The sequence below is a fragment of the Lagopus muta genome, chromosome 4, assembly GCF_023343835.1.
Source record: "Lagopus muta isolate bLagMut1 chromosome 4, bLagMut1 primary, whole genome shotgun sequence".
Taxonomy (NCBI): Eukaryota; Metazoa; Chordata; class Aves; order Galliformes; family Phasianidae; genus Lagopus; species Lagopus muta.
Genome location: NC_064436.1, coordinates 39,063,510 through 39,089,396, shown reverse-complemented (window position 1 = coordinate 39,089,396; position 25,887 = coordinate 39,063,510). Strand labels below are relative to the sequence as shown.

General features: G+C 41.3%; 1 protein-coding gene across 2 annotated transcripts in view; it reads left to right on the top strand.

Moving 5' to 3' along the window:
- UNC5C (unc-5 netrin receptor C) overlaps positions 1 to 25,887 on the top strand; it is a 232,771-nt gene that overhangs the window by 182,026 nt on the left and 24,858 nt on the right. For both annotated transcript variants that reach the window (XM_048941227.1, XM_048941226.1), the window contains exons 5-7: positions 10,132 to 10,312; positions 11,812 to 11,979; positions 13,255 to 13,419. In XM_048941227.1, the coding sequence (XP_048797184.1) occupies positions 10,132 to 10,312; positions 11,812 to 11,979; positions 13,255 to 13,419 (514 nt within the window). The remainder of the gene's footprint in view (positions 1 to 10,131; positions 10,313 to 11,811; positions 11,980 to 13,254; positions 13,420 to 25,887) is intronic.

The window sequence follows — 25,887 nt, the reverse complement described above, 5'->3', positions numbered from 1 at the left end:
AGCAGCATGTACTGGCAAGTAAGGGATGCATCTGCATAAGAATTCATCTTCATGGGCTTATCTGTTTTGTTTTTTTTTGTTTGTTTGTTTTTTTGGTGACATTTAAATGTTAGAGAGTGGGTAGCCTTCCACCCACTTGGAAGGAGAAAACTTTCTCTTCATCAAAATCTGTGCCCACCAGCCACAGCAGGTATCCCTGCCTACATGCAGCTGTGGCTTCAGCCAAAAATGGCTTCAGACTCTTTGCTCACAGCAGGGGGTCCCTGAGTCACAGGGTGGCTCTGAAGTCCTAAGTCTGCTGTTGATGTTCAGTGAAAAATTCATATTGTTAAATGAGGGTAATTCCCCTATCTGAATTCTCTTTAGCCTCCCTCTGCCATACAGAGCAGGAACTACTGCCAGTTTGCATTAAGATAAGCTGTCATGGCTAAGTAGCAAAGTGGTTGTTCCTCAGCACTGATTACTAATTTCTCAGGAGACCAAGCTTAAAATGTTACCTCCCTATCTTATGCAAGGTTTAATCAGGTTTAATTATTTTTTGTAGATGTCCACAAACATCTGAGGGAACAATTAGCATAGGTTTCTCCTGTTTCCTTTTTCCCTAGGTTGTTTTCTTTCTCCTTTACAATACCCAAAATTGTACACAGCATTTAGGTCTGCTGAACCCGCTCAGTCAGTTGGCTTTCCCCAAGAACGTTTTAGCGAATTTTTAATATATTTTTTTCCATTTCTGATGCATCTTTACATCAAATCAATATGCTGTCATGCCTTTATGAGTATCTGAAATAGGATAGGTTGTTCTGGAGGGGCAGATACTACCAGAGAACTTCATTACCTGAAACTGAGATTGGTCATGACGAATGGTTTATTTGAGCATGATGTTACAAGCACCTCTGAAATTTCAGCAATCAGCCCAGCTATTTCCATGGAAAGGTCTGTAAAGCCCCAGTCAGGTGTCCAGGCCTGGATTTAACATGACATGTGGAAGGGGAGCTCTCTCTGCTCTTATAAACATTCTGCATCAGCCATTAGCACTTGTAATTGCTGTTCTTAGGTCAAATTATACCTGTCCTCCTTCCACTAAGCTGCTGTAAAGGCAAAAAAAAAAAAAAAAAAAGACAAACAACAAAGGTGCCTCAGTAGCCTTTTCTGCTTCCTAATACAAGGAACTGAGCTCTGAAAAGATCCTCTGCAAGTTGTTCTCATAATAATTGCGCTTATTTCTGCCTACTTGTACCCTGACTCCATCAGTAGCAGAGACTCATGACTCTGCTTGGCTCCGAGTCTTATTTGTACCATGGTCAGGGCAGATACCAATTAATGCTTGGCAGCCTCAGAATCATATACTCCCTATCTAACATTGAAAAGAACTGCTCTTGATATATTTTTTTTCTCTCTTCTGACTCTTGAAGTCAGGAGGAGATCAAACACCCAGATTGGACAGCCGCCTAATACAGATTCTTTGTAGATTCTTTCCAACACTATTAAAAGTACAAAGACCTGAACACTAATGAATATGAATACCTTAATGTGACACTTTATTACAGCCACTCCGTGAAGCTGGTAAGATAAATTTTAAAAAATACCAAGATGAAAGGTAACTTGGTAGGTTGAAGGATTACATGATTATTTTAATTTAGAGATGAATTAATTCTATGTTTATGACTTCCTGTATTTGTTCAGAGGATTTTCTGATAGGATGGTACAGGTAACTGTGAAAGCACTTGGGAGAAGGCAGGCAGCAAACCAAGGCTTTTTGTACACTGAGTGGTTTAATTTCAAGTACAGTAGGTAACACCATTGCTGATGTATTAGCAAGTTTGCAGTATTTCCAAATGCTTTGGTGAGCATGTACCTTGGACTCTCCCCACTCTGGGCACTGTGTTCTGGTTTTGTTTTGTTTTTTTGTTTTTTCAACTTCCTCCCTTTTAAAGTGGTCACTGACTTTAGCAACGAAACGGGAAGAAAGGCTTACACTGTGAAACTGTATGAAATACTCATTCAGTGAGACATCATGCTGGAATCCAGAGTCTGCAAGTCTTCCACTTCATTTTTCTCTTTTTTCTTTTAATTGTTCCTTAATTTTGTTTTTCTGTTAAGTAGCGGGAATAAGCATGTTTAGGGATAAATACTTTTCTCTTTTTTGTAGCTAGGGTATTTAGTCTTGTAATTCTTGGCATATTTAATTGCAATTAACTGCATTGATCTCTTGCAGATCAAAGCAGGAGCAGATATTATTATTATTGAAAAGCTGAACCATGTAGCAGCATTCAGCTGTTCCACAGGGCAAGAAGGACAAAGGTCAAGATGGGCAGCAAAGCTTTTAAAGCAGCACTTACCAGCCCCTCAGCCCCTGCTAGGACATGACGAGCATTAGAGTAGACTCAGATCACAGCTACTGAAATGAAACCTCAAGATCCACTTAGAAGAAAAAGAAGGCTTGTTAAAATACGCCAGTCTCATGGCCTGAGGTCAAATCAAAGAAAAGGTTGAATCAAAGCACATCTTGCTTGTTCACTTGGGACAAAGAAACAGAAGGTTTGCTTGGTCACTAGGAAAATCAGATCAGCTGCTTTGTGTCCATATACCTCTGTCCAGCATCTGTGCCACTGCACCATAGCATGTAACTCCCATCCTAGCATTATAGCCAGTACCAAGGTGAACCACCTTACAGGCTCTGAAACACCTGAGGAAATGCTTTGCCTTTTCCTATATGTGGCCCAGATGAGCAGGCACAGATACACTGAGGATTCCACATAGAGCTGGGGAGTAAAGGGGCAAATTCACATGTTCCTACCATTGTTATTAAAAAAAAAAAAAAAAGATTTAATGAATGAAAATGAAAACAAAAAAAAAGCCTGCCCCACCTCTATGCTTCCTTGACCTGTGCTTTGCACTTTGGGAAGGAATGGGACAAGACAGTGAGAAACAGTCTGACCTGCTTATCATCAGAAGCTGCTGCTCAGCATTGCTGGACTTCAGGCAACTCCAGCTTCCTGATCTCATTCCAAATAACTATTTCTGCTTCACTCTGTTTTGTGCATACATTTTTTCAAGCTTAATTTGAAGTCAATAAGGATCCCATTCTGTTGCATCCCAACACTAATGGCAGAACTATTAGCAATTAATTCCCTAGGTCACTTAATATGTTCTTTTGAAAAATGCCAGCATCATACTGCACATGATAAAATATAATCCAAGACAGAGTCACATCAAATTAGGTCAATGAAATAGGATATAGATCAAAGCATCAATGAGATGTAAGATTGGTTAATATGCCATAAGCTGCTAGATGAACTTTTGCATAGAAATATGTGATTTGCTGCACCTTCAACAGGGGGATAATTGCTTCTTTAATTATAATTGAAATGTTTCACACAGGAGTTTAGCTGGAGACCAGGGTGCAGTGTATAGCTTAATGACTCAGCTGAGTTTAGAACATGACGTGGTATTCATGTCTTCAATTAGGAATTAGGGCAAGGACCAAAATATTCCTCTGTAAAAAGGCAGAACAAGGTCTTTTACCAAGTCAAGATGACTATGGCACATAATTCATTCCAGTCCTGTTGCACGGGCAGAAACAGCTGGAAGCTAGGGATTTCACCAAGTAGGCAGCATCAGGTAGCTGCTCTATCTAGTTGGTTATTGATACAACTGCTGTTTTGTTTGTTTGTTTGTTTGTTTTTTGTTTCATGAGAACTGCTCATGCTTTGCTGCAGTTATCCCTTAATTTGAAGTTCATGTGTATGCATTTCCATGGAGGTGAGCATCATGGAGGCAGTGTTTTATATTCCCAGACAGAAAGTGAGCTTTAAGACAAGGGAGAGAAGCAGTTTGTGGGCACAAATACTGATCAGCTGGGAAATGGCACTATCCTTTGCAGTGCCTTGCATCATGTAGCAGACTTCTTTACCCAGAACTTCAAGGGTGGGCAAGAGGCTCATGTCTATGTGTCAGTGTTGAAGATACAGCAGCCTGATACCCAGTTCTCACTTTGCCTGCAGGGAGGAGCAGGGAGATGAATAAAGCTCTTTGGTACAAATGAACCCTACTTTCTCACTGCTGCTCCAAGGACTGTCCATTCATTTTGCCCTAGAGAGCCATTGGGTAAGGTCTGTCAGTGCAGGACTGTCCTTCAAATGTACAGGATAAACCCTCCCATAATAGTCACTGTGTGGTCCTGTACATTTCCACTCCTTTTTCACCCAAATCTATTGGTGGATAGCACTCTTCTGAGAAGCAAGAGTTAATTTACAGCCTCTTCCTTGAGAATAGGCTTGCATGTTGGTCTTGTGCTACCCTAGGAAATTCGCTGACTATGAGGTTGTATATTTCTTTGTTTATATTTACCTTAGATACATATTTGGGAGATACACAATGTAGGAGACAGTTTTTAGCAACATTTTTTGTGAGGCAGATGAGCATCACAGAAAAATCTGAATTCTCCACTTAGAGAAGATAGCTCACATCCTGGAGAGACTATTCTGCACACCTACAAGGTGCACAAGTCCTACTTTGAGTCCAACAGATTTTAGCTCCTTACAGACTTCATGTGCAAGTGTTACCCCTGACAGCAGTTTGTGGAGCTTGAGCTCTCCTTTGCATTCACAGTCACCCAGCAATAACATTTGCCTAGGTCAGTTCTTGTGGCAGTAGCTTTTTCGAACTTAGTGTTCACATTAAGCATGAAGAGTGTTAATGCCTCCGTATTTAAACCACAGACTTCACATAAATCACCTGTTTAAAGCTGTTTCCAAACTTTGGGAATTGTGGACCCAGGCTGTACATGTGGTGTTAGAAATACCAACCAACATATCTGAGCTGTGAGTCATCTGTCCCTAAACTCTCTTTGCAGCAGGAAACAGAGCACAGCATCTCCTGGATGTCACAGGGTGGCCACCACCATAATTTCCAGTTAATGATGCCATGATCTTAATTTGAATTTGCAGGTCTGTGAAAGAAAGTTTTCCACCTGCAATTACTTGAACCATGAAGCCCACTATGGCCTTGGAAGTTTCCTTGTTGAGGCTTCGCTTCCCCATTGTGAAGCTGTAATAGGGCCAGAGACATCCAGCAGCTGTACATACACTCTGTATAGATTTTAGTGTTCAAGCAGCAAGCTAGATATATGTGCAATTAAGGAAGCGTTTCCACAGCAGGAACACAAATTCCCTTTATTGGCAGCAGAAGCAAAGAACAACTGAATAAAATGTCACTGCAGTTTGCATTTGCTGTCTCATTCTCAATGTGTGTTCCGCAGTCTCTCATGACTGTAATCTCAGCCTCTTTGGAAAGAAATTTTTTTAACCTTAAACCAACTAGCATGCAAAGGACAGACAGCATCCTCCTGTTGCTGGGATGAAAGCATACATCTGAGAGCAAGTCCAAAAATCAAGAAACATTCTTCAAAGAGGCACTCAGATTTCAATATACCTGAAATAGCTGTTGGCTCAATAGCCTGTATGAAAACTGCTAGTTTCCTCTGTCTCACTTGGGCACCTTTCATTGTGTCCAAATCAGTGGTTAGCTTCACAAATGTTTTATTGGTCCTGTGACATATAAAGAACATAACCTGGAACACTGTTGTGGCTGGGAGATGAGATTGAATGTGATCCTGCTGTTTAGCAAGCCATGGGGAAGGCAGGTTCACAATCATCTTTCGTTCTGGGTTCCTAAGTCATCTTTTATTGAGGCAACTCTCTCACTACTCCCAGCTGCTTGCAGCTTGTTTGTTCTGTCTTTTTACCTATGCCTAGAGGGGCAGAAGATGTATTGCTGGCATTGGCAGGTGCTCTGAAGGCTGTTGCAGGGTAGTGAAGGATCTAGGGCCTGCACCCTGCTGGATTTTCTTGAGATCGCTAGAGGAACAACCAGAGGAGTCCACATCTCTTTTGCATTCTGTATTTCTCTTAGAGCAGCTGTGCTTCTGCTCTACCAGATTCTAAAACAGTCACGCATACAAAAGTGTGCCAAGAGATTTAAGTATCTGATAATGTTAGTAACTTGGCATGGCTAAATTTGTGTCAGCAATTAGCTTCTGTAATAGGTTATCCAGCATATGTAATCGCTTGTGTGATTTACATCCTCTGTGCTCATTTAGCCTGCACAGGAGCCTGGCCAGGCTTTGCATGCTGTTGGATCTGCCTGAACTGTGTTATTTCAGGTTGCTAAAGCATCCTGCAGTGGGACAGGGCTACCCTTAGCCCCCAGGTACCACCATCCTGGTGGCTGCAGGCTTCCTGCTCTCACCAATGGTTTTGCTTCTTACGTCGAACGGCATGTGGCAGGTTCCCTCTGTTAATTAGAACAAATGTGCCAATTATGTTAATGTATCTCCCGATACCAATCAGTGAATAATTAGAGTCAACACATCTGTCTCTCACCAGGGAGCAGGATGGCAGCACAGACACTACAAAGTACACTGCTCTGAATTACAGCCACACTGGGTTGTGTGTCCTCGGCTGCTCAGAGGGACAGTTGGGTCTTATGGCAGGTTGTGAGGTACCTTCTGAGCAACTGCAGGGTCTGTGAGCTCATCCACTGCGCTCACTCCTCTGCTTACAGACATCTAAAGTAAAATTACCTGAGCTGGGAAACTGGAAATAGAGATAAGAATTTCATTCTGGCTTTGTTCTGGAGGGCTGATGTTTATGAAAGCTGGGTAAGCGTTGTTATTTTCCGTGGCTGGCATGTCCAGGAGAGAACACTTATCCTTCATGGCAGTATTGTGGCTGATTAAATGTTTGCTGTTATGATGAAAGAAAACTTATGTTCAGGCTTGTTCTATACCATTGCACAGCTATCCATGCATTTATGAGTAATAGTTGGAGAGATATGTCTGGTTTAATTGAGTAGACAGATCTAGATCATAGAATCATAGAATGGTTAGGGTTGGAAGGGACCTTTAAGATCATCTAGTTCCAGCCCCCCTGCTAGAGGCAGGGACATCTCCCATTAGACCAGGTTGCCCAAAGTCTCATCCAGACTGACCTTGAAAGCTTCCAGGGAAAGGGCATCCACGACCTCACTTGGGCAATCTGTTCCAGTGTCTCACCATCCTCACAGTAAAAAATTTCTTCCTAATATCTAGTCTAAATCTACCCTTTTCCATTTTAAAACCATTTCCCCTCATCTTGCTGCTACATGCCCTTATAAAAGTCCCTTCCCAGCTTTCCTGTAGGCCCCCAGGTACTGGAGATATCTGTTAAAGAATCTTTGTGACTATAGCTAGCAAATGCATACTCTGAATATCTAGGAATAGCAAGCATCTCTTCCAGAAATGTCTTCTCTGGAGAAGACATTGAAAAACAAAGTCACAGGGGCTTGGTTTAGCCTGACCCTGAAGGCGGACATCTTGTGGATCTCAGAATGCCCATGGGAATCCCACTTCACCTCTGCCTGCGCACCTGGTAGAGCTCAGGTCTGTGGCACAAAGTGGGAGGGCTACAGTCTGGGGAATAACATGGCGCCACAAGAGAGTGTTGCTTTTAATTTCAGTAATAACAGTTTGCATACTTATCATTCGCAAATCACAGTCTCATCCACTTTGCTCTCTTTTGTGTTTGACACCCGATCAGTTTATATCTACATGAAAACAGCCCTGCTCTCCTTAGATCTGCTTACCTCGCAACTCAAACCTGCCTCTTGGCAGGAGTGCTGAGCACTGCAGCCAGTGGGTGAGTAGCTTCAGAAAAAAAAATAGGCTGTTAGCAACTGAAAATATATACTAACAGAATTCTTATTTACATGTTGTAATGTGCTTTAATTAGTTAACTTTTGTACAAGGACTGAAGGAGAAAACACAAGAGCTAATTACTGCAGGATCAGCGTGCTCTTTTCTGTGTTGCTTTTTATACTAATGGCTAAAATGTGGAAGGAGGAAGCATCCCTTCTCTTGTCTCAGACATTTTCTCTTCAGCTCCTCCCTTCAGATTTTGTGATACTTTGCTGTGTGAACAGACTCATTATTACATCATTAAAACCCAGATATCAACACAAGAATGAGTTGGACTATGTTCAAGAAGTACCTAGTAGAAGAGATGAGATTTAGACATGCACACACAGTACCAGTGTACTGGCAAAGCAGATTTTTCAGAAGAAAAAATAAATCCTGTGGTTCTGCAAGCTTAATGTTTTATTGTTAGCAAATTCTGTAAGCCATTAGGTGAAGAGGATCTTTTTCCCAGCTGATTTGACAAAGAGCTAGAGGCAGTATACTGAATTATGTAGAGCCTCTTTTTTTTTTTCTGATATTGGCAACTCTTATTTTCATATCCTCTTCAGTTTTCTTGCAGGGATGAAAGGGAATTTAATGCTCATAGCTTTAATTTTGTCTAATCAGCTGAGACTCAAGCTGAATATGCATGTGTGTGCTTTTGTGAAGAGAGAGAGAGTGTTGCAGAGTGCTGGTATTTATTGAGTACAGAGCTCTTGGTAAGGAGGGCTGGTGAATGTATTTACATGGCTATAAAAGGAAAATTGTTGACTGAGCCTCAGACCATGATACAAGTGTATTCCTGTCCTCACTGATGTCCCTATTTTCTCAATGTGCAGATCACAGGAAAAGTAGTGGTAGGTCTGAAGGTGGTGGGGTACACAACTCTAGCACTGTGTGTAGCATCTTTTAGAGTCCTAACACTCCATTCCAGAAATACAGTAGGACTGAAAAAACAGGAAGATGCTTGATTTGTGTGAGAGATGGGGGTTAAGTTGCAACCTGCAGGAGAAGAGGTGAGCAGCTGGCTGGTTTTTCAGTCTGGGTTGCATGCAGACTTGACCTGCATGTGGGGAAGCAGCCAGAGATTGTCACTGACTGAACAAGACTCTGTCCATCTTGATTATACTTGATGGCCATTGGGATTCAGGAAAAGAACAATTTCAATCATCCTGGCAAGCAAAACCAAGTTATGACCAAGAGTTTGTGTTTTAAAAACATGAACACTGCAGTGATAGAAACACAGTTTTCAAAGATTTATGTCTTTTTATTTCTCACCCATTCCTATCAATTTCTGCAGGACTTTTAGCATCACTTGTTTTAGGATGGTTTCGGAATATGTGGCTGTTGAGCAGCGCATCAAAGTGCAGTCTGAGAGAGCAGGCCTTGGCAGATAGCACCTCTTGGGCCCAGCAGGCTGATTGTGTTTATATTTTTCTTCCTTTCATTAACTCTGGGCACAAGCTGAAATGATCCAGAGACACGAAGGCCCTGCTTTGATCCATCCAGGTCCCCAGTCCCTTCCTTCAGAGCACACTCAGTTCAAAGGAAAACAAGCTACTAGTTTTTCAGCCAAATTATATAAGGGTGGCTCACAGCAGTCAGCTGGGATATAATAGGGTGTTTCTTTGGGAAGGCAATAAAAAGAACATTGTCTGGATTAAAAATCACGTATAAAAATATTTTTCTGTGTAACCAAGGAAATTACGCTTTATTAAAATGAAATACAGTTTACATAAAGAAAAGGGAAATCTAAGCACCGATGTAGTCTTTTTGAGCTTCTATTTCCTTGGTAACTGCCTCTGTTTCGTTTAACCCTGACTACAGCAGAACAATAACAGACATGTATGCGTGAGTGCATGTATACTAGATAATTTTGGCCTGTTTGCAATCTATCTTTTATGTGGCCTCGCTGTATTACAACTTGTGCAGATATATACAAGGTTACTGCACTATTAGATGAGATGTACAAAGAATGGGTGAGAGACTTGGGCTGTTTTAGGTTTCTGGTGTAAGGGAATGTTCTGCATGTAGATAAAGACCTTAGTTATCCTATTCCATATCCCATGCCTCCTGCTCTGAAAGCACACATAGCAGCTGGCTGACTCTGAAAATGCATTAATATTTTGAAGGCAAGCCATTCAGTGAGAGTAATGGTGGGAGATAGTGAGCCTGAAGAAAAAGGTAGATGTCAACTTTTCTCTTCCATTCTCCTGCCATGGTGCTGCCTTCCAGTTGGCAGTGTGCACCAGGTAAGTCCTTTGTACTGTAACATAGTTACAGTTAACTGTAACATAACCATACATACTGTAACATAACTCTCTCAGAGATAGGCAAGACCATGGCAGATTTTGAGCCCACTATGGTGTGACCACTGCTGATTCAGTTTTTCCCCTCCTGCCCTTTGAATCCCTCAGGTGGAGTGGCTGAAGAATGAAGAGGTGATTGATCCTGTGGAAGACCGAAATTTTTACATCACCATTGATCACAACCTGATCATCAAGCAAGCCCGGCTTTCTGACACAGCCAACTACACTTGTGTTGCCAAAAACATTGTGGCCAAAAGGAAAAGCACTACAGCAACTGTGATCGTCTATGGTAAGTGATGCCTTTTCCTGCTGCACAGGGGTGAACGATCAGCAGGGAGGCTTCTAGAGATGTAACATGCCTGTATGCATCTCTTACTGCTGCTAGCAACCAAATAGCTACATAGAGGCTTCCTTCAGCATCACACCTTGCTTTCTACCCTTACATTTCATTCTCTCACTGATGCTTTTCAGAAATAAGAGTGAAACTACAATGAAATCTGTGCTTCCATGTACTGGTAAGAGTGTCTGATCAACAGAATCACCCATCTACTTATCCCTCTTCTAATCAACATATTTTTTATGCCTATTACCAAAGCATACTCTGATGTCAAATTCCCAAAGCACTCTATGGCTTCAATTCATAGGAGCACAACCTGGCTTAGAAATAAATATAAGGGGAGTAGAAAGTATTGAATAGCATTATTCTACACAACACTCCTGATCTGATATTGAGGTTGGCCTTCCTTTGGCCAGCCCAGTATTTCTACTGGGGTCTCTTCTAGCCTGTCCTGTTCTTCCCCACAGCCTGAGTCTCTGCCCCTGTAAGCCACCGCTACAATGCTTCCCAAGCTGGGGTATCCTGCAGAACAAAACCTGATCTGACAGCACGCCAGCTGACTATCCTGGTGTTCCTTACAATCAGCTTAATTATAGGATAGACAAGTGGGAAGAAATCCCTATGATTATCCCTAATATTCATTTCATATTCAGTCTAGCAGTTAGATTTAATTGTAAGCAGTTGCTTCCCTGAAGTTACAATGAGGGCCTTTTAGATCAGATTTTATAGAAAAACAGCTGAATTGAGTTGATTAGCAGCGTTTCTGATATTGAGAGATGGACCTTGCAAAAGCACTGTGTTTTGTAACTGCGGTGAATGCAAAAGCATAGACATATAGGCATGCTTGAACACCTCCTCATTTATATACAGTGGTTTTTTTTGAACAGTGAAGTCAAGAATGTATGTAGAGGAGCAGCCACTTGTGTGGGTTTTGATATTAGATCCCCTTAAGGGTTGTGTTGTACTACAGATATTTGGGAGCTAGGGAGTTCAAACAGTTGGTATGTTATCCATACCCTGATGATGCCATTAATACATAGAGTGGCACAGTTCCCTCTCTGTCCACATCATTCTTCTATCTAAACCAGAAGCTGAGGCAGGTGGAAAAGAGTGGGCATAAACATCTTCCCAAGGATAAATATCTTCCCAAAGTCCAAAATAAAAAATAGTGTAAGCTCACTCTGAACAGCTTAAATATTTGTCATGGAGGTGCTAGGTCATTCATATGCACCAGCTGTTTCTACACTGGGGTGAGTGGAGTTGCCCTGACAGCCCAAAATCAGCTTCTGGAAAAGAAAGAGAGAGAAATCATCACTTCCAACTCTTCCTGTTGAAAGCATGAGAATGTCTCAGTGTTTGTAGATGATGGATAAATCCAAGAAAGAGGTGCAGTGGAAGTTATTTCCAGGATAGCTTTCGTGCAGTGTCACACTCTTTCTCTTGCTTTCCAGTGAATGGAGGCTGGTCTACCTGGACTGAGTGGTCGGTGTGCAACAGCCGCTGTGGGAGAGGCTTCCAGAAGCGCACAAGGACTTGCACTAACCCTGCCCCACTCAATGGGGGGGCCTTCTGTGAGGGGCAAAACGTTCAGAAAATAGCTTGCACCACCCTGTGTCCAGGTATGGTATGAACAGCATATAGCTCTCAATGCATGCTTTTTTTTTCTGGCACCAGTCATTTCAGGAGAAGGCCGCTAGCCACAGAAGCTTCATTCTCTTTATTAATAAATCCAGCATTTCAGTGAATGAATAGGAAATTATATTATGTAAGTAGAAAAAATAGTGCACACATTACATCAAGCAGCAAGAGATTTGGTCCCACTTTTGTACACAGCTTGCGACCTTGTCTCAACCTTAGTAATTCAGGGGATTTGGAGAACGCTCAGAGCTTCAAACAGTGGGAGATAAAGTCTGAAAGCTCTGGAAGATGACAGGAATTTGAGTCCACAAAATGACTGTGATGCAAATAAATTTGTAATGTCTGTTCAGTCCAGCTGTCACAGCAAGTGCATCATTTGAGACACATGGAGAGCGGATGCCAAATTTCAGGCACATTTACCCAACTTCAAATACAATACCTTTAAAAGGTATTTAAATGCAAACTTATGAAAATTACAAAATTGTTTTAGGAGACAGAGGGTAGTTTGTGGCTTTTCCATGACAACATTCTGCCGTCTGTCCTACTGCCTACTACTCTCCTATGTTGGCTGCATCACTGAAATTAGTGTCACCATGGTGTCACTTCAACTAAGGAAGCTTGGCCATCCAAGACTGAGTCATAGAAGTGGGTCAAAGGAGCTCAAATGAGCAAAAATCTCACCTCTTCTCATTATTCCAAGTTGCAGACTACTGTCTCAAACTCTATTACTGGAATAATTTAGTTATTAGTTCATTGACTGTTTCACATTTTGCTTTTGAAAATCATTTGCGGGATTTTGAAAGGTGCTAAATGCATTCCTGATTCTATTCTTGTGAAATATACCCGTGCCTTTAAATAATTCTTTTAGTATCAAATATTTAAAATTAAGTATCTTCATTCTAGAGAAGAGCTTCTGGCCAAGTTTAATTTTAACCTCTGTGTTAAAAAAAAAAAAAAAAGGAAAAAAAATCACAGATTGCCAAATTGCACACTTTGAGCATAGATAAACTGCTGACATGTTTCTAAAAAGGGAGAGGAAGAGCAGAAATGATGCTGGGACAGAAATAGGACTTTTAAAAATACAGGCAGGTTCATTTCATTGATTCACGTGTTGGCATGGCTTAGGGCCCTTCTTTGTGAGGATAACTGAAAATTCCAGGCAGAGTTATTCCAAGAAGAGCAATGCTTTGCCTTGGTCCCACGCATCCCTTTGTGTACCTGTTCCCCTAACACCTTGTGTCCTCTCCTTGTCTCAGTGGATGGCAAATGGACGTCCTGGAGCAAGTGGTCCACTTGTGGCACAGAGTGTACCCACTGGCGCCGGAGGGAGTGCACAGCCCCGGCCCCGAAGAATGGAGGCAAGGACTGCGAGGGACTGGTGCTACAGTCCAAGAACTGCACCGACGGGCTCTGCATGCAGGGTGAGTGCATCAGCTCTGGGGTCCAGGAAAGATGTAGCCATAGAAAAACCTGCTAAAGATCTTGTCATCGTATATCTCCTGACAGCTGTTACCTATACAACTTTCATATGACTTATGCAGTAGCATCATGAAGGTCTGCTCTAGTACTGAGATCTGTTCAGTCTGTGTCTGTCCATGCCATGGTCCCGTCTTATGGACTAATAAGACTGAGATGAAAGCAAGAGTAGGCTTGTGCTGTGATTCCGACTTTTTGCAAGCAATGTCTTCTATGTCTTTGTCATCCATTCTTAAAAATGAAGTCTTCTCCATTCTGCTGGTATGTTGAAATTTCTATTTGCATTTTGTTAGAATAACCTGAGTACAATAACCTCTCTCCTGAAAAGTACAAGACATTTCTTCCTTCTTCTCTTTTGAGCCTCAGCTCTTCATTGCCCAAGAAGCTGTGGTAGTGACCATCCAGTATCAATGTGTCCAGATCATAATATGCTTAGAGTTTTCTAATGAAAAAAGAGTCAGGAATTTTTATTCTCTCTGACAGATGACTAGTGACTGAAATAGACCCAATGCCACATAAGTAACACCACTAAACTAATAGGTCTACTTTCTAAGTAGGTGGCTATTGTCCTGGCAGCAACCTCTTGTGATACTCTGTGTCAGTATTTTGCCCCAAGGTTCCCAGATTGGCCAAAAACACTTCTTCAGTGTGACTTGCACCATCAATTTCATTGTGTGAAAAGCTATTAGTCAATGTCAACAGCATAAAAAGTGTAGCTCTCCAATATTTGTTTTTAAGAGGAATATAGAAAGGTAAGATTCAGAGCTTTAGGCTTTTTATTTTCCAAAGGCACAGCTGGATTTTTTTTCCCCTGTCTTATTGTAAAACATCTCTGTAACTATCATAGTGGGAAAGTTAACGCATCTGTAGCTCCAGTAGTATGAATAAGTCATTATGGTAAATTAGGAAGAAAAGATACATCCCCTCTACAGAAGAGCTCTTTACTATCAGTTTATATTTAGACAGGTGTATGTCATCTTTGTGTATGTGCATAAAGAGAGCCATTTAAGCAGAAATCTGGTGGAAGAATAGATATAATAGTACAGCAGAATAAAAGCCCTATAGGGATCTCATTTATCTGTTGATGGTATATTGCATTTTATTTGTGAAAGTGGATGCTGAGTATAAAGCAGAAGCCTTCAGTGGGAGAGAATGTAAGGTTATTGTGAATCTTACTCTGCTTCATATATATGTATATAAAAATGGTAATGAAAAATATTCAGTCACATATTGACCCACTTGGCTCCAGGGGCTATGATCATCCTTCAGTGCTGGAATTTAATGGCAGTGTTTTAGTGGTGTCTTTATACTCCTGGGGCTTCATACACCTGTAAAACCTACAGTGCTGCTTCCAGATCCATCACCTCTGGGAAGATTGATTTGTTGCACTTTATGGCAGTGCCTACTGTTTTCTCTCTCTCTCTCTCTCTCTCTCTCTCTCTCTCTTTCATTCTTTCTTTCCTTGCAGTTTATGCAAAATCATTCTGCCTCTTTTATATTTTCACTGATGTGAGTCTAGATCCAGAGCAGATCTGCCCATAAGCAAGGAAGGAACATGGACCTCCTCATTCTTAAAATATTGCACATGAGGCTGGTGAGGGCTGGCCTGAAGCTGGCATTTCCCCTGCCTGGGAACATCTGGACCTACCAGAGATCTCAAAGCTGTCATGCTGATGGGTGCCACTTAGTGCCACAACTACTTGCCCTCTGTGTCCAGCCTTTCAGGAGGCTGTGTTGGCCAGTTGCTTGCCTGCCCAATGGCCAGATCCTGTCTGAGGGTGCTCTGGTGCTTTCTGATCAGAGGCAGACCTCAGTGACTGCACTGTCTGAGCAGCTGGGATCAAACTGTTACTGGATGGGCCCAACTTACAATGAGGCTGTTGCTTTGGTAAAACTCACTTGTAAACATATATCTCTATATGTTTATGTATATAAAAGGTGTCCTGAAAAACGTTGAGTTGAATGAGTCTAATTTGCAAGCTCTTTCTCTTTCAGTCTATTATTCACTACAGTAGCATCAGCTGGATAAATCAATAAGCTCTTTCATCAGACTGCCCCTGCTCCAGCAAAGAGCAGCAGTCTGCACTGATATTGATTTCTGTGGGGATAAAAACTGTGGAGCTCTCTCCATCCCTTGTAATTACAGTATTTTGCACCCAAAACTGCAGTTTGTGCTTTCCACTAACTGTGGCATTTCTTGTGCAACTCTGCTGTCACATTTATTCGGATTAATGATCTTGCTAGTATACACATACACTCTCTTATTCAGTAGTTAGTATTTTTCTGTTAACATGAAAGGATGAACAGTCATTAAACTAGAAAGCCTGCAGAGAGACAGAAGGCTGAACTGAAGAAGAGTAGCTGTAGTGACGAATTTAGGGTGGTCATTACTATTTTAAGTTTCCCCATACACAATATTGCCTAGCAGGTCCTGTTACAACAATTTTGTAATTCCCATAACAGCATTAATATGATCTTCTGGAACAAAATATGGTGTAAGTGTAAGAAGAATTGGCTGGCTACCACCCACACTAGTTGCGTTACTGCCTCTGTAGTTGCGTTATTTCCCATTTGAAGTACAAGAACTGCAGTAAAAACTTTGGTGCAATGAGGAACGCTTTTAAAGGCACACACTGCATCTCACAGGGGATTGCTATAAGCTGAAATGCTGCAATTAGCTCTCCCCTCATTCCTCTTAATGACTTTTGTGGGTGTACTGTGCGAACACCAAGCAAGCACAACACTGCACCATCACTTCACACTTCAGCACAAATAAGATGATGGGATCAGAAGTGTCTTTAGAGCAAAGTACAGTGTGAAGTGTTTTGCTGTGCCCCGTGATGGCAAGGTACCTGTGTGATACTGAAAAGTGTCTGGTGGCCCAAATTTGGCTCTGCATTCTGCATAAACTTCTGCTGGTGGCCAGGAAGAGGTGGGCACCCTATAAAGTGAGTTAACTGTGTTGGTTGGTGGCTCGCTGCATGAGTGGTGATGTGCAGCTGTCTTGCTTTTTCACACCCGAGGTCAAAAATATTAGCTGCTGTATCATAGCATCGTAGAATGACCCAAGCCGGAAAGGACCCAGAAGGATCATTGAGTCCAGCTCCTGGCTCCACATAGCACCAGCCAAAAATCAGACCATACATCTGAGAGTGTTGTCCAGATGCTCCTCGATCTCTGGCTATTATTTGATGCCATGTTCCTTACTCAACCATCCTCTCCTGATGAAGAATCTTGAACGTGTCCATGCTCAAAGTGTTTCATCTGTGTCCTGTCTACTGACAATCTCAGTGTTCAGGTCTCTTTTATCCCTAACTTCAATAAATAAGCTCAGAAAGTCCATAGCCATGAGTGTGGGTGCATGTCCATGCTGGTAAAGCATGTCTTTTCTGAAATCTGAAATTCTGAGATCATGCTAGTGATGAGCAAGTTGGCACCAGCATACTCAGGAGAAGACAATCAATGTCCCTTCCTCAGCTCACTCTTAGTTTAAGCAGGCCGCTATGGTTTTTCATAAAGGCTGGCTAAGCTGTGCTTTTAATTTTTCTTCAAATCATAGGTTTAGTTGTCTTACAGTAGCAAGGTAATACTGAACTATATGTCACTTGACAACTGTAGGTTATCTAGTTCTATGAATAGTACCATTGCTCTGTTTAGTAAAAACTGTTCACTTTATACTGTCACAGTATGGATTACAAACCCATCATTTCATAGAGCCAAAAGGAAATTTCCTTGGGTCAAGCATAATCAGATTCAGTGTGGACTTTTCCTTTATTCTTTTAAATAAATAAGCATGAAAAGACTGAGGCAGGCTGCTATCACTTAAAGGACGGTGGAAAAGATTTAAAAAATCCTCACCTGCCACTAAAGGCATCACTGAACCAGCTCCCTGATCACTCTTACTCTACAAGAGAATCATATAACTTATGTGCACAGCAACCTAGTTGGATTCACTACTTGAGAAATAAGAAATTTTGCAATGGAGAAGATGTTATTACCAGAACTGTAATTCCATTTCTTCTTAAAAAGGCCCCCTGCTGAATCAATATGTTGCTTCTGTGGTTCCCAAATTCTTTGAAATCCTTGTATGAAAGTCAGAGTTAAGTTCATAAAGTTGCCTCTTACAGCCACAGTGACCTAAGGACGTGAAGAAGATGCAGTTTGTCCTGCTGGTTCACTAAGTGGTTAACTACTGCCCTTTAACAGCCCTGTGCTATTTGTATACAGATCTGAAGTAGAAAGCAATGTTAACCTGATACTAAGAACTCTTTCTTCCTAGGACATATATGTACTGCACATGCCCTGTTTGTTTAATATAACATGCCAGAACTTTCTGATGGGATAAGCATTTGTTTCCCATTTTGGCTTGTTTTGAAAGCCAGCATTCAGCAAGGAATTACAGAGCAGAGAAGTTTGATGAGGACTTCTGGTCTTCCAGAGCAGATTAGTGTGCATAGAGCAGGGGAATGTTTTTCAGGCTCCAGGAGGTAAGCAAAGCTCTCTCGAGGGAGATTGCAACAGAAGCCTATGTGTGCAGAGGAATGAAATAAAACCTTTTATTAAGAGCATGTGGGTCAAGAGGGAACTTATAATATGTTCAGTCTGTCAGTGTAATGATATATCCACATGGCCAGTTGCATTGAGCCTTTGACGGGGAGTTTTATTCATTTTAAGAGCACATCTCATCTGTTCCTGGAGGAAGTTTTCTACACTATGGTTATTTGATATGAATAAAGAGTTGTGATATTTTATTTTTAACCCCACTACTATGTAATGATGTAGCAGCTAAGGGAGTGTATGTACACATCTCAGTTATGACTCTTATTTATTCTTATTGTAGTAACATGAGAAATCCCCAGCTGAAGACCGACCCACTCTGGTGGGTCCTCTGCAACTGCTTAGTGAGAGCTCATGCCTAACAAAGCTCCTACTCAAAGCAGATGAAAGCTCTGAGTATAAAGTGCAGATCCACAAGCAGAGCCTGGGACCCTGAAACTGCTTTTTCCCACCCCAGTTACTTCAGAAAAACCCCCTTCCCATTAATTTTAAGGAAAGGTGAGCACACTAAGATCTCTAGATTGTTTTGAAAAATAAGCCAGGGAATACATTACCTTACTTGTGAGCTTATAGAACTCCTCCTTTTCTGGATGCATTCTAACTGTGTTTTCTTTCACCAAGCTGCTTGCCATGCATTCCCTCTTCAGTGCCAAACCCTGTCCTTGTTTCAACTCTCCCTGTAACTCATTTGCTCTAGGCCAGCTACAAAACAAAGCAAACCCCAGGAAATCTATTCAGGCACTGCAAATGTGGAATTTGCAAATACACAAACTAGCAAATTGCAATGCTAGACGTGTGTTTACTTTTGCTGTCAAACATCCATAAGAAACCCAGCATTAAGGTTCTGTGCTTCTAAGATATTAAAGACAGGCATAAGATTTAGCTAAAAGGTCGAAGTCCTTAACTTTAAAAGATTGCATAATGTCAAAATTGCCTCTTCTAATCCACATCCAAATTGTAGCAACAGGTTATCCTACTCCTCCATCTTCTTCCATCCCATGTAGATTATATGCATGCTTAAACTAAGGCAAGACCTTTCTAACAGCCTTAGCTAAAGTCAAGAATCTAATTTAAAATGAAAACACAGTTTCAATCTTAATTATAGAATATCATACACTCGTGTTCAAGGACAGAAATGAGAGAGGCTCCCCATTTAACCTATACATTCAGGAAAGATCTGAGATAACACCCAAGAAAATAATCAGTCACAAAACCTTCAGCTTCTTGTTTATTAGCCCACCATGAACTTGCCAATAATTAGTCCTTTAGCAGGAAAATAAATTACTGTGCATTATCTCCAGGATGCCTGATATCATATCTGACCTTCAGCATACTTACTGCAGACTTGAAGGTCTTTCTCTAGAAGAGCAAATATAAGAAGCCGGACACATTAAGCCTGAAATATTTTTGCAGTTCTGCGGACATCATTATGTGCTTTCCCCTTCCCCCCCCCCTCCATTTTTTATCCACCATAAATTATAGATGACATTTCCTTATTTATGTGCTAGAATTTCTGCAAAATAGTAGGGGAGTAGGGGAGAGAAGCAATTAACAGCAGCTGCAATACAAGGATTATTGTTGTCATTTCTTCTCTATTAAATCTGTATTAGAAACATGTTAAGTGAGCATAGAGGTTTAGTCCTAAGCAGTAAGAATATGGGATTTACTTCAAGGTTATATTTGTACCCTTAACTTTGCTCCCAAACAGAGAAAGAACTACCAGCAGCTTGTGCAGCCATGGCCTATGGACACTGGAGGGAGAAATTCAAAACTCCTATAAGTCAATTTAAGTCTCCTAATTTCCTTCTCCTTGTGAAAGTGACTGCTTTTCCATGATAGGGAGAAAATGGAGACCTTTGTAGTTGTGTCTGAGTTAATGTAATCACTTGAAAGCTTTGAGCATTTTCACATTCTGCTTGTCATAACGAATTTGCTCTAAAAACAGCAAAGAAACTCTGCAAGCAATTCTGAGCATCTGGAGCCAGAGAAAGAGGAAGATACTGAATTACCACTGAAAGATCTCATGTTCAGAATTAAGAACAGAACTAATCAGATGCCTGTTATTTGGGACTGGCATGGGAAAAAATGACTAGCTTGCTGGCCTTGATTTATTAAATATTGGAATTCATCTAGTATATGTATATACTTACATACAATTGGGAACAGTTCCTGTAAACTCTCGTGTCCCTATGCACCACCTGCCTACTTCAAATTGTCTAAGAACTGCTTCCTTCAAATTTTAGGTCTCTACATTTGAGAATTAGTTTCTATTCATCTTTCACAGCTCTGTAGTTCAGAGCCTGTTGCCACCAAGAGGTTACTACAACTTCACTGTCACTACACTGGGTGAAACCATCAAATAGAGAAAGAAAGATAGCAGTTGAATGAGTGCCCTCTTCTTTTCTTACATGCAATTTAAAGGGCATTGACTTTGGAACCAAAAGGGGAAAATGAGCTATTACTGTATATTATGCACAGCCTGTCATGTTCATTGCAACAGGATGATATGGGGACACATCATGTGGCTAGGCTTTCAAAAGGACCACATAATTACATGACCCTAGCTCCTTTTAAAAGCACTGTGCAGAGGAGAAAGTGAAGAGCATTTATAGATTAGAAGCAAGTGATGCCAGATTAAAATATTATGCATTAAAGAAACGAGCAGTTTTGATGTACTTTATGCAATCTTCACTTTATTAAATGTGTGTGCACGTCTCAAAATCTCACTAACCTTGATACAGTCTCAAAATATGTACCATTAGCTGTGACCTCAGCAGCTAATGGCATAAAGCAGACTCTTTGTAGGATAATTGTAAATGTTTTTGTAAATATGAACCAAACTGGATAAGTATCAGCCTGCCCAGAAATATCACCTTCGGCTGCTCCACCATCTTATGTAGTTACCTGCAGGGAAGAGAAAGTAGTGACTCAGGCAGCTGGAGAAAATACAAATGGAAAAGGCTTTTTTTTCCCCCTTTCTTTCTTATGTTGGTATTTTGTTTTCTGCAAGTAACAGAATAAAACATTTTCATTATCTGCTAAAAAATGAAACAATAATATAATTTCAGTATGACTAGAAAGCTGGTAAAATCTATTAGGGACCAAAAAAGGGGAGGCACTTACAAAATTCTCTCTGTGTGAAGCTGTAACCTACTGCACACCACAAGGAGCAAAGTTGTCTTTAAAATAAGCTAGTTCCCTGGCCAATGGCTTTCCAGGTAAAATCAGACACAGGATTTCAGGATGCCTATGGTCATGATACTGAATTCCCACTTTGTGTAGTATGCATGTGTATATATGCTCATAAATATTTTGAGAGGTATATTCATCCGTGGGGAGAGAAGTTGGAAATAGTTTTTAAAAGTTGTTTTGGTGGCTTTTTGATGACAATCTGTTTCAATTTCTGACTCAGAGGAGTCAGCACCATAATCTCTGCACAATTATTATCTGTCATAGGTCTGAAATTCTTCATTCCTACCCCATCCCTTGGCAGACAGGTTTTTCCTGAGGCAAATTGCAGCAGCTGAATTCTTGCTGTATAAAGAGATGTTCTACTATGTCACAGCTAACCACCTAAACCAGGTGATCCCACACATTCAGATATTCTGAAGACTGTTGAACCCCAATGACGTGCCTTTGAGTCTCCTGTGGTTATTGGCACAAATGGATTTCCAGAAGGTTGGAGCAAGGCATATGGGACCAGAATGCTCCGGCTGGGCTCCCAATGGTTAGGGATCATTTGTGTTTGCAAACAGCACCAGACTAATTAAATGAGCTTCAAAATCTATTTAGTTAAATGGACTCAATTTCCCAAAGCGGTGTAAGTGTGACTGGTACAGAAATTGAGTTAAGCTAAATTGATAAAAAGCCTCTGAAGTCTTCTCTGTGTACCAGTATTAGACTGGTTTTTCTTTCCAGTTCTCTGACCTTTGACATATTCATCCTTTCAGCATATTACATTGGTATAAAAGTGCTTAAATTGCTGTAGGTATTCTTTATGGAAAGCAAATAGCCAATGCCTAGGGAATGCATCTTTATAATGACATAGCTGCATTTGTACAAAGCATTTCTGCCTATGTAATTACTCAAGTTAAAAAAGTCCACCTTTAACACTTAATAGAAGCACTTTTACAGGGACAAAAAAAAAAAAAAAAAAGTATTTACAAGCTTAATGTGGAATATAAAGTAGAATGCATGGAGAAACATCAAATTAATTAAAGACTTTTTCATAAATACATTTCATGTGCAATTACATTGGTGCAATTTCTGTGCATAGCCCAAGCCTCCCACTGATTCTCCACATATGACATCGAGAGCAGTACTTCTAAAATGAAGGAAATAAATAACCGGTGTTGGTAAGTCACTGAGATCCTCAAACAGAAGGGACAATGCAAGTGTAAAGTATGTTTATTACTATTTGACTCATCCAGCAGCAAGTTACACAACAAAAAATCAAAAGCTGCTTTGAAAATGTACATTTCCCAACAAGCTGTAGGAAGAAGCTTAAATTATTTTTCTCAAAGCAAGTAGCTCACTGTGAAGCCAGCTGCTCTGCGTGTGAGTCAGCAGCCTCGGCAGCCTTCCTAGAGTCAAAGCCAACAGCACCTTTCTACATTTACCCTCGTTAAAAAATGTGATGATCCTGGTAGATGTCCCTGAGGTTTTTGCCAGGCAGTGTTGTTGATACAGGGGAGAAAAAAAAATTAAAAAAATGAAAAATATGTCTATTCACTGCAGTTACTTTGAAGAGAAGAGGGGACTCATTCTTCATTATTACAGGTACTAATCCCAGCAGGTTTGCATCATTATTCGATGAAAACATCCTTTCTTATTGTTCAAAGGTGTAGTCAAGGGGACTGGTATGAAAGCCTATTTTCTAAAGCAGTGTCTGTGCTGTGGTGCTGGGAGCGTGGCTATGGACCAGCCTTCTGTGCAGCTAGCACTGCTATGTGCAGCTTCTAGCCTTCCATTGCCGTGGCAAGGCCCACTCCCTTTTGGAACACTCTTTCATGACAAAGGAGCGCCTAAAAATTGTTTCATTCTAGAAGCGCCTGCCCAAATGGCAAAGGGTGCCTATAGTAGCTGTGTTTGAGTCATCTCCTACAATTGTGCTTAATTTGCAAACACAAATGGACCTGGCATTTGATGTGCTGTTCAGCAGACTGATGGCACGGCCCGGCTTGGCTGGGATGCTTAATAACCAACCTGAGGTGAGGAGTCCTCTTGCTTCAGCCAGGGGAGGTCTTATGGCCACCACAGCCCAGCTTGTGCAGTGCTGTCTCCTTGACCAGGACTTTGCACTTTGCAGTCTCCAGCATGGATGGCTATTTATCTATCCATGGCCAGCATGCTCAGACATGACTCGACCCTTGGCAAGTAATTGGTATGCCCACAACTAAAAGCTCAGCATGGCATCTCATGTCCTTGGCCCTTCCCTTCATCCCCTTCTTTCTTCTATTCAGAATATTTTTTTCCAGCAGCAAAGGCTTGCTCAGAAAGTTGCCTCTCAGTAGTGGTACATGCAGGAAGGTACAATCAAATGCCATTTATAAAGTATGTAAATTTGTGAGATTAATGGAAGCAAAAATTTTCCTCGTCTTTTCCTCTTCTTTGTAATAGGTGTGCTTTGAATACAGACACAAAGCGTTTCTGGTAAAGGAGTTGGTATCAATCTTTGGCAGCTGCAAGGCTGTTCTCTGCAGTTATCAGTATGAGAATTCATGCAAAATTGTCAGAGGCAAATAAGTATTTGCTACAAATAGAGTCTATGGAGAGATTGCTGCTTCTTTTAGTGTATTTTGAGACCACAATTGCTTACTTTCCTAAGAATACTTGAACTTGGATGTCTACTTTGTTGGGAATAGAAAAGGCTGTCAGTAAACTCACAGCTAATCCAGGCGGTGCCATTTTTTGTACCCTGAGTGGCAGACATCAAATCACTTCCTGTGTGGCAGGAATGACATGCAGCCTCAAATGCCAAACCTGCCAGCTGAGAAGCAACTGAAAGAAAGGGGAATGGCCTTTCTGTCTCTGCATGAAGGACTGTAAGCTCTGCACAAGTTTAGGTGATGCAGAATTGGTTAAGGTATGTTACCCTATGCCAGATCCCCCAAAAATACACAATGGGACACAGGAAATGCAGGGATCTCCCAGCAGATTTGAGTATGAGGCTGAAGAGCATGTAGAGAAGCAGCCAGCCTAAATTCAGCCTTGTTTTTATACCTTCCATCTACTCTGGCTGACCCCTGCTCTCCAGGGACATCTTGCCATAGGAAATATTGGCCATAAGATTATAGCTGAAACAGCTGGAATTTAGGTGGACTAAATATGCACCTCATCATTCACCTGGGGAATAACTGGGGAGTAACCAGCTCACGGTAAATTCGTGCTCCAACTTGCTGAGTACTCACTCAAGCCTTCAGAAGTTGCCTGCCTGACTTTTTTTGGCCGATGCCACAAGCGCACTGGTAGAAGTGGGAAGCGGTTATTACAAAAGATTTAGTGTGCATGCTGAGAGTACACGTAAGTGAGCTTGCCTCAACAGACAAAATAAATGAGTGTGAGAACATAATATTTCTGAAAGCAATTGTAAGGCTGGAATCATTGCGGTGAGATAAAGTTTTAAGTAGATGTTACAGGCAGTATAGTTTATCCCATAATGCCTCAGAAAAAAACCATCATCATCAGAAAGCAGCTCTTCTTGCTCTGGCATTTCAGTTGAGGTAGCATTTATGTGATAGTTAATGTCTGGAAACTTTGTGGGGAGGTATGTCTATGTCTGCAGTTGGGACAGACTGTATCTTCATTAGCAAGTGGCGCAGCCAAGCAGGATGAGATACGCAAAGCTCAACAGATGCTGAGCACCGATCTCAGCATTTCTGGGAGCTGGAGATTATTTCTCTGATCTGCCTATAATGTGGTCCTGTGCATTAGGTGCACGCCAGGAGTCCAGTTTTATTTCATCTGCAGGAGCCCAGTGCTGTGCAAGCTCCTCACAGTGTGCCCCAAGGCATGGGGGAGATGGAGAGAACTGTGGGATTCCTTTCAAAAGGAGGAAGAGGGGGACCCTTTCTCCGGCACCCACCTTAATTCCATCCATGGCAGTGACTTACCCTTGCTTTGTCATTTCCCTCTCCAACAGGATGCGACTCAGAGCCTTTCCCTTGCTCCCCATGCAAATGGAGGGGGGCAGAGAGATTCTCAGCAACTCCCCTGATCTCCTCTAAAGCCAAACATCCTCAGTGTGCTTTGCTGTACAAGCTGCAGAAAGATGAGACTAAAGAAACCATCTCTCTTATTTAGCCGTTCAGAAATATAACTGTAAATTGTGTTATCATTTTGTCGATAAACAGGGCTTGCAAAGATTTCAAATAAATAATGCTATGACCCCAGGGGCCTTATTGATTTTTTAATAATTTTGAAGAGAAGCCACTCAGTTTCCTGTTTGCTGACAAATTCTTTGCTCCCCGAGGAATTCCTATTGAACGCGCATTAAAGAGAGGATAAAATAATTCCATGGAAATCCAGAAAGAGGGCTTTCTGCATGGACTCTGCTCAGCAAATGGGTATTTAACCTCTGACTGGTGACGACAGGTCTCCTTTAGCTCTATTAGATCAACAGCAAGCTACTATAATTAAATAAAAAAACTGTTTAAAGCCTCACCGAACATGTCCTGGGAATTAAAGCATATGGCAGGGATAGGGAAAAAAGACTTTCCATATGCTAATGACCCTTGATGTCTGAAATAAATTAGATCCATTAGAGTTTATGCTCTATAAAAGAAAGACTTTAAGCACTCCAAAGTTAGTGACTCGAGACCGATTTTGGCTTAGAAATTCAATCTGCCTACTTAGTA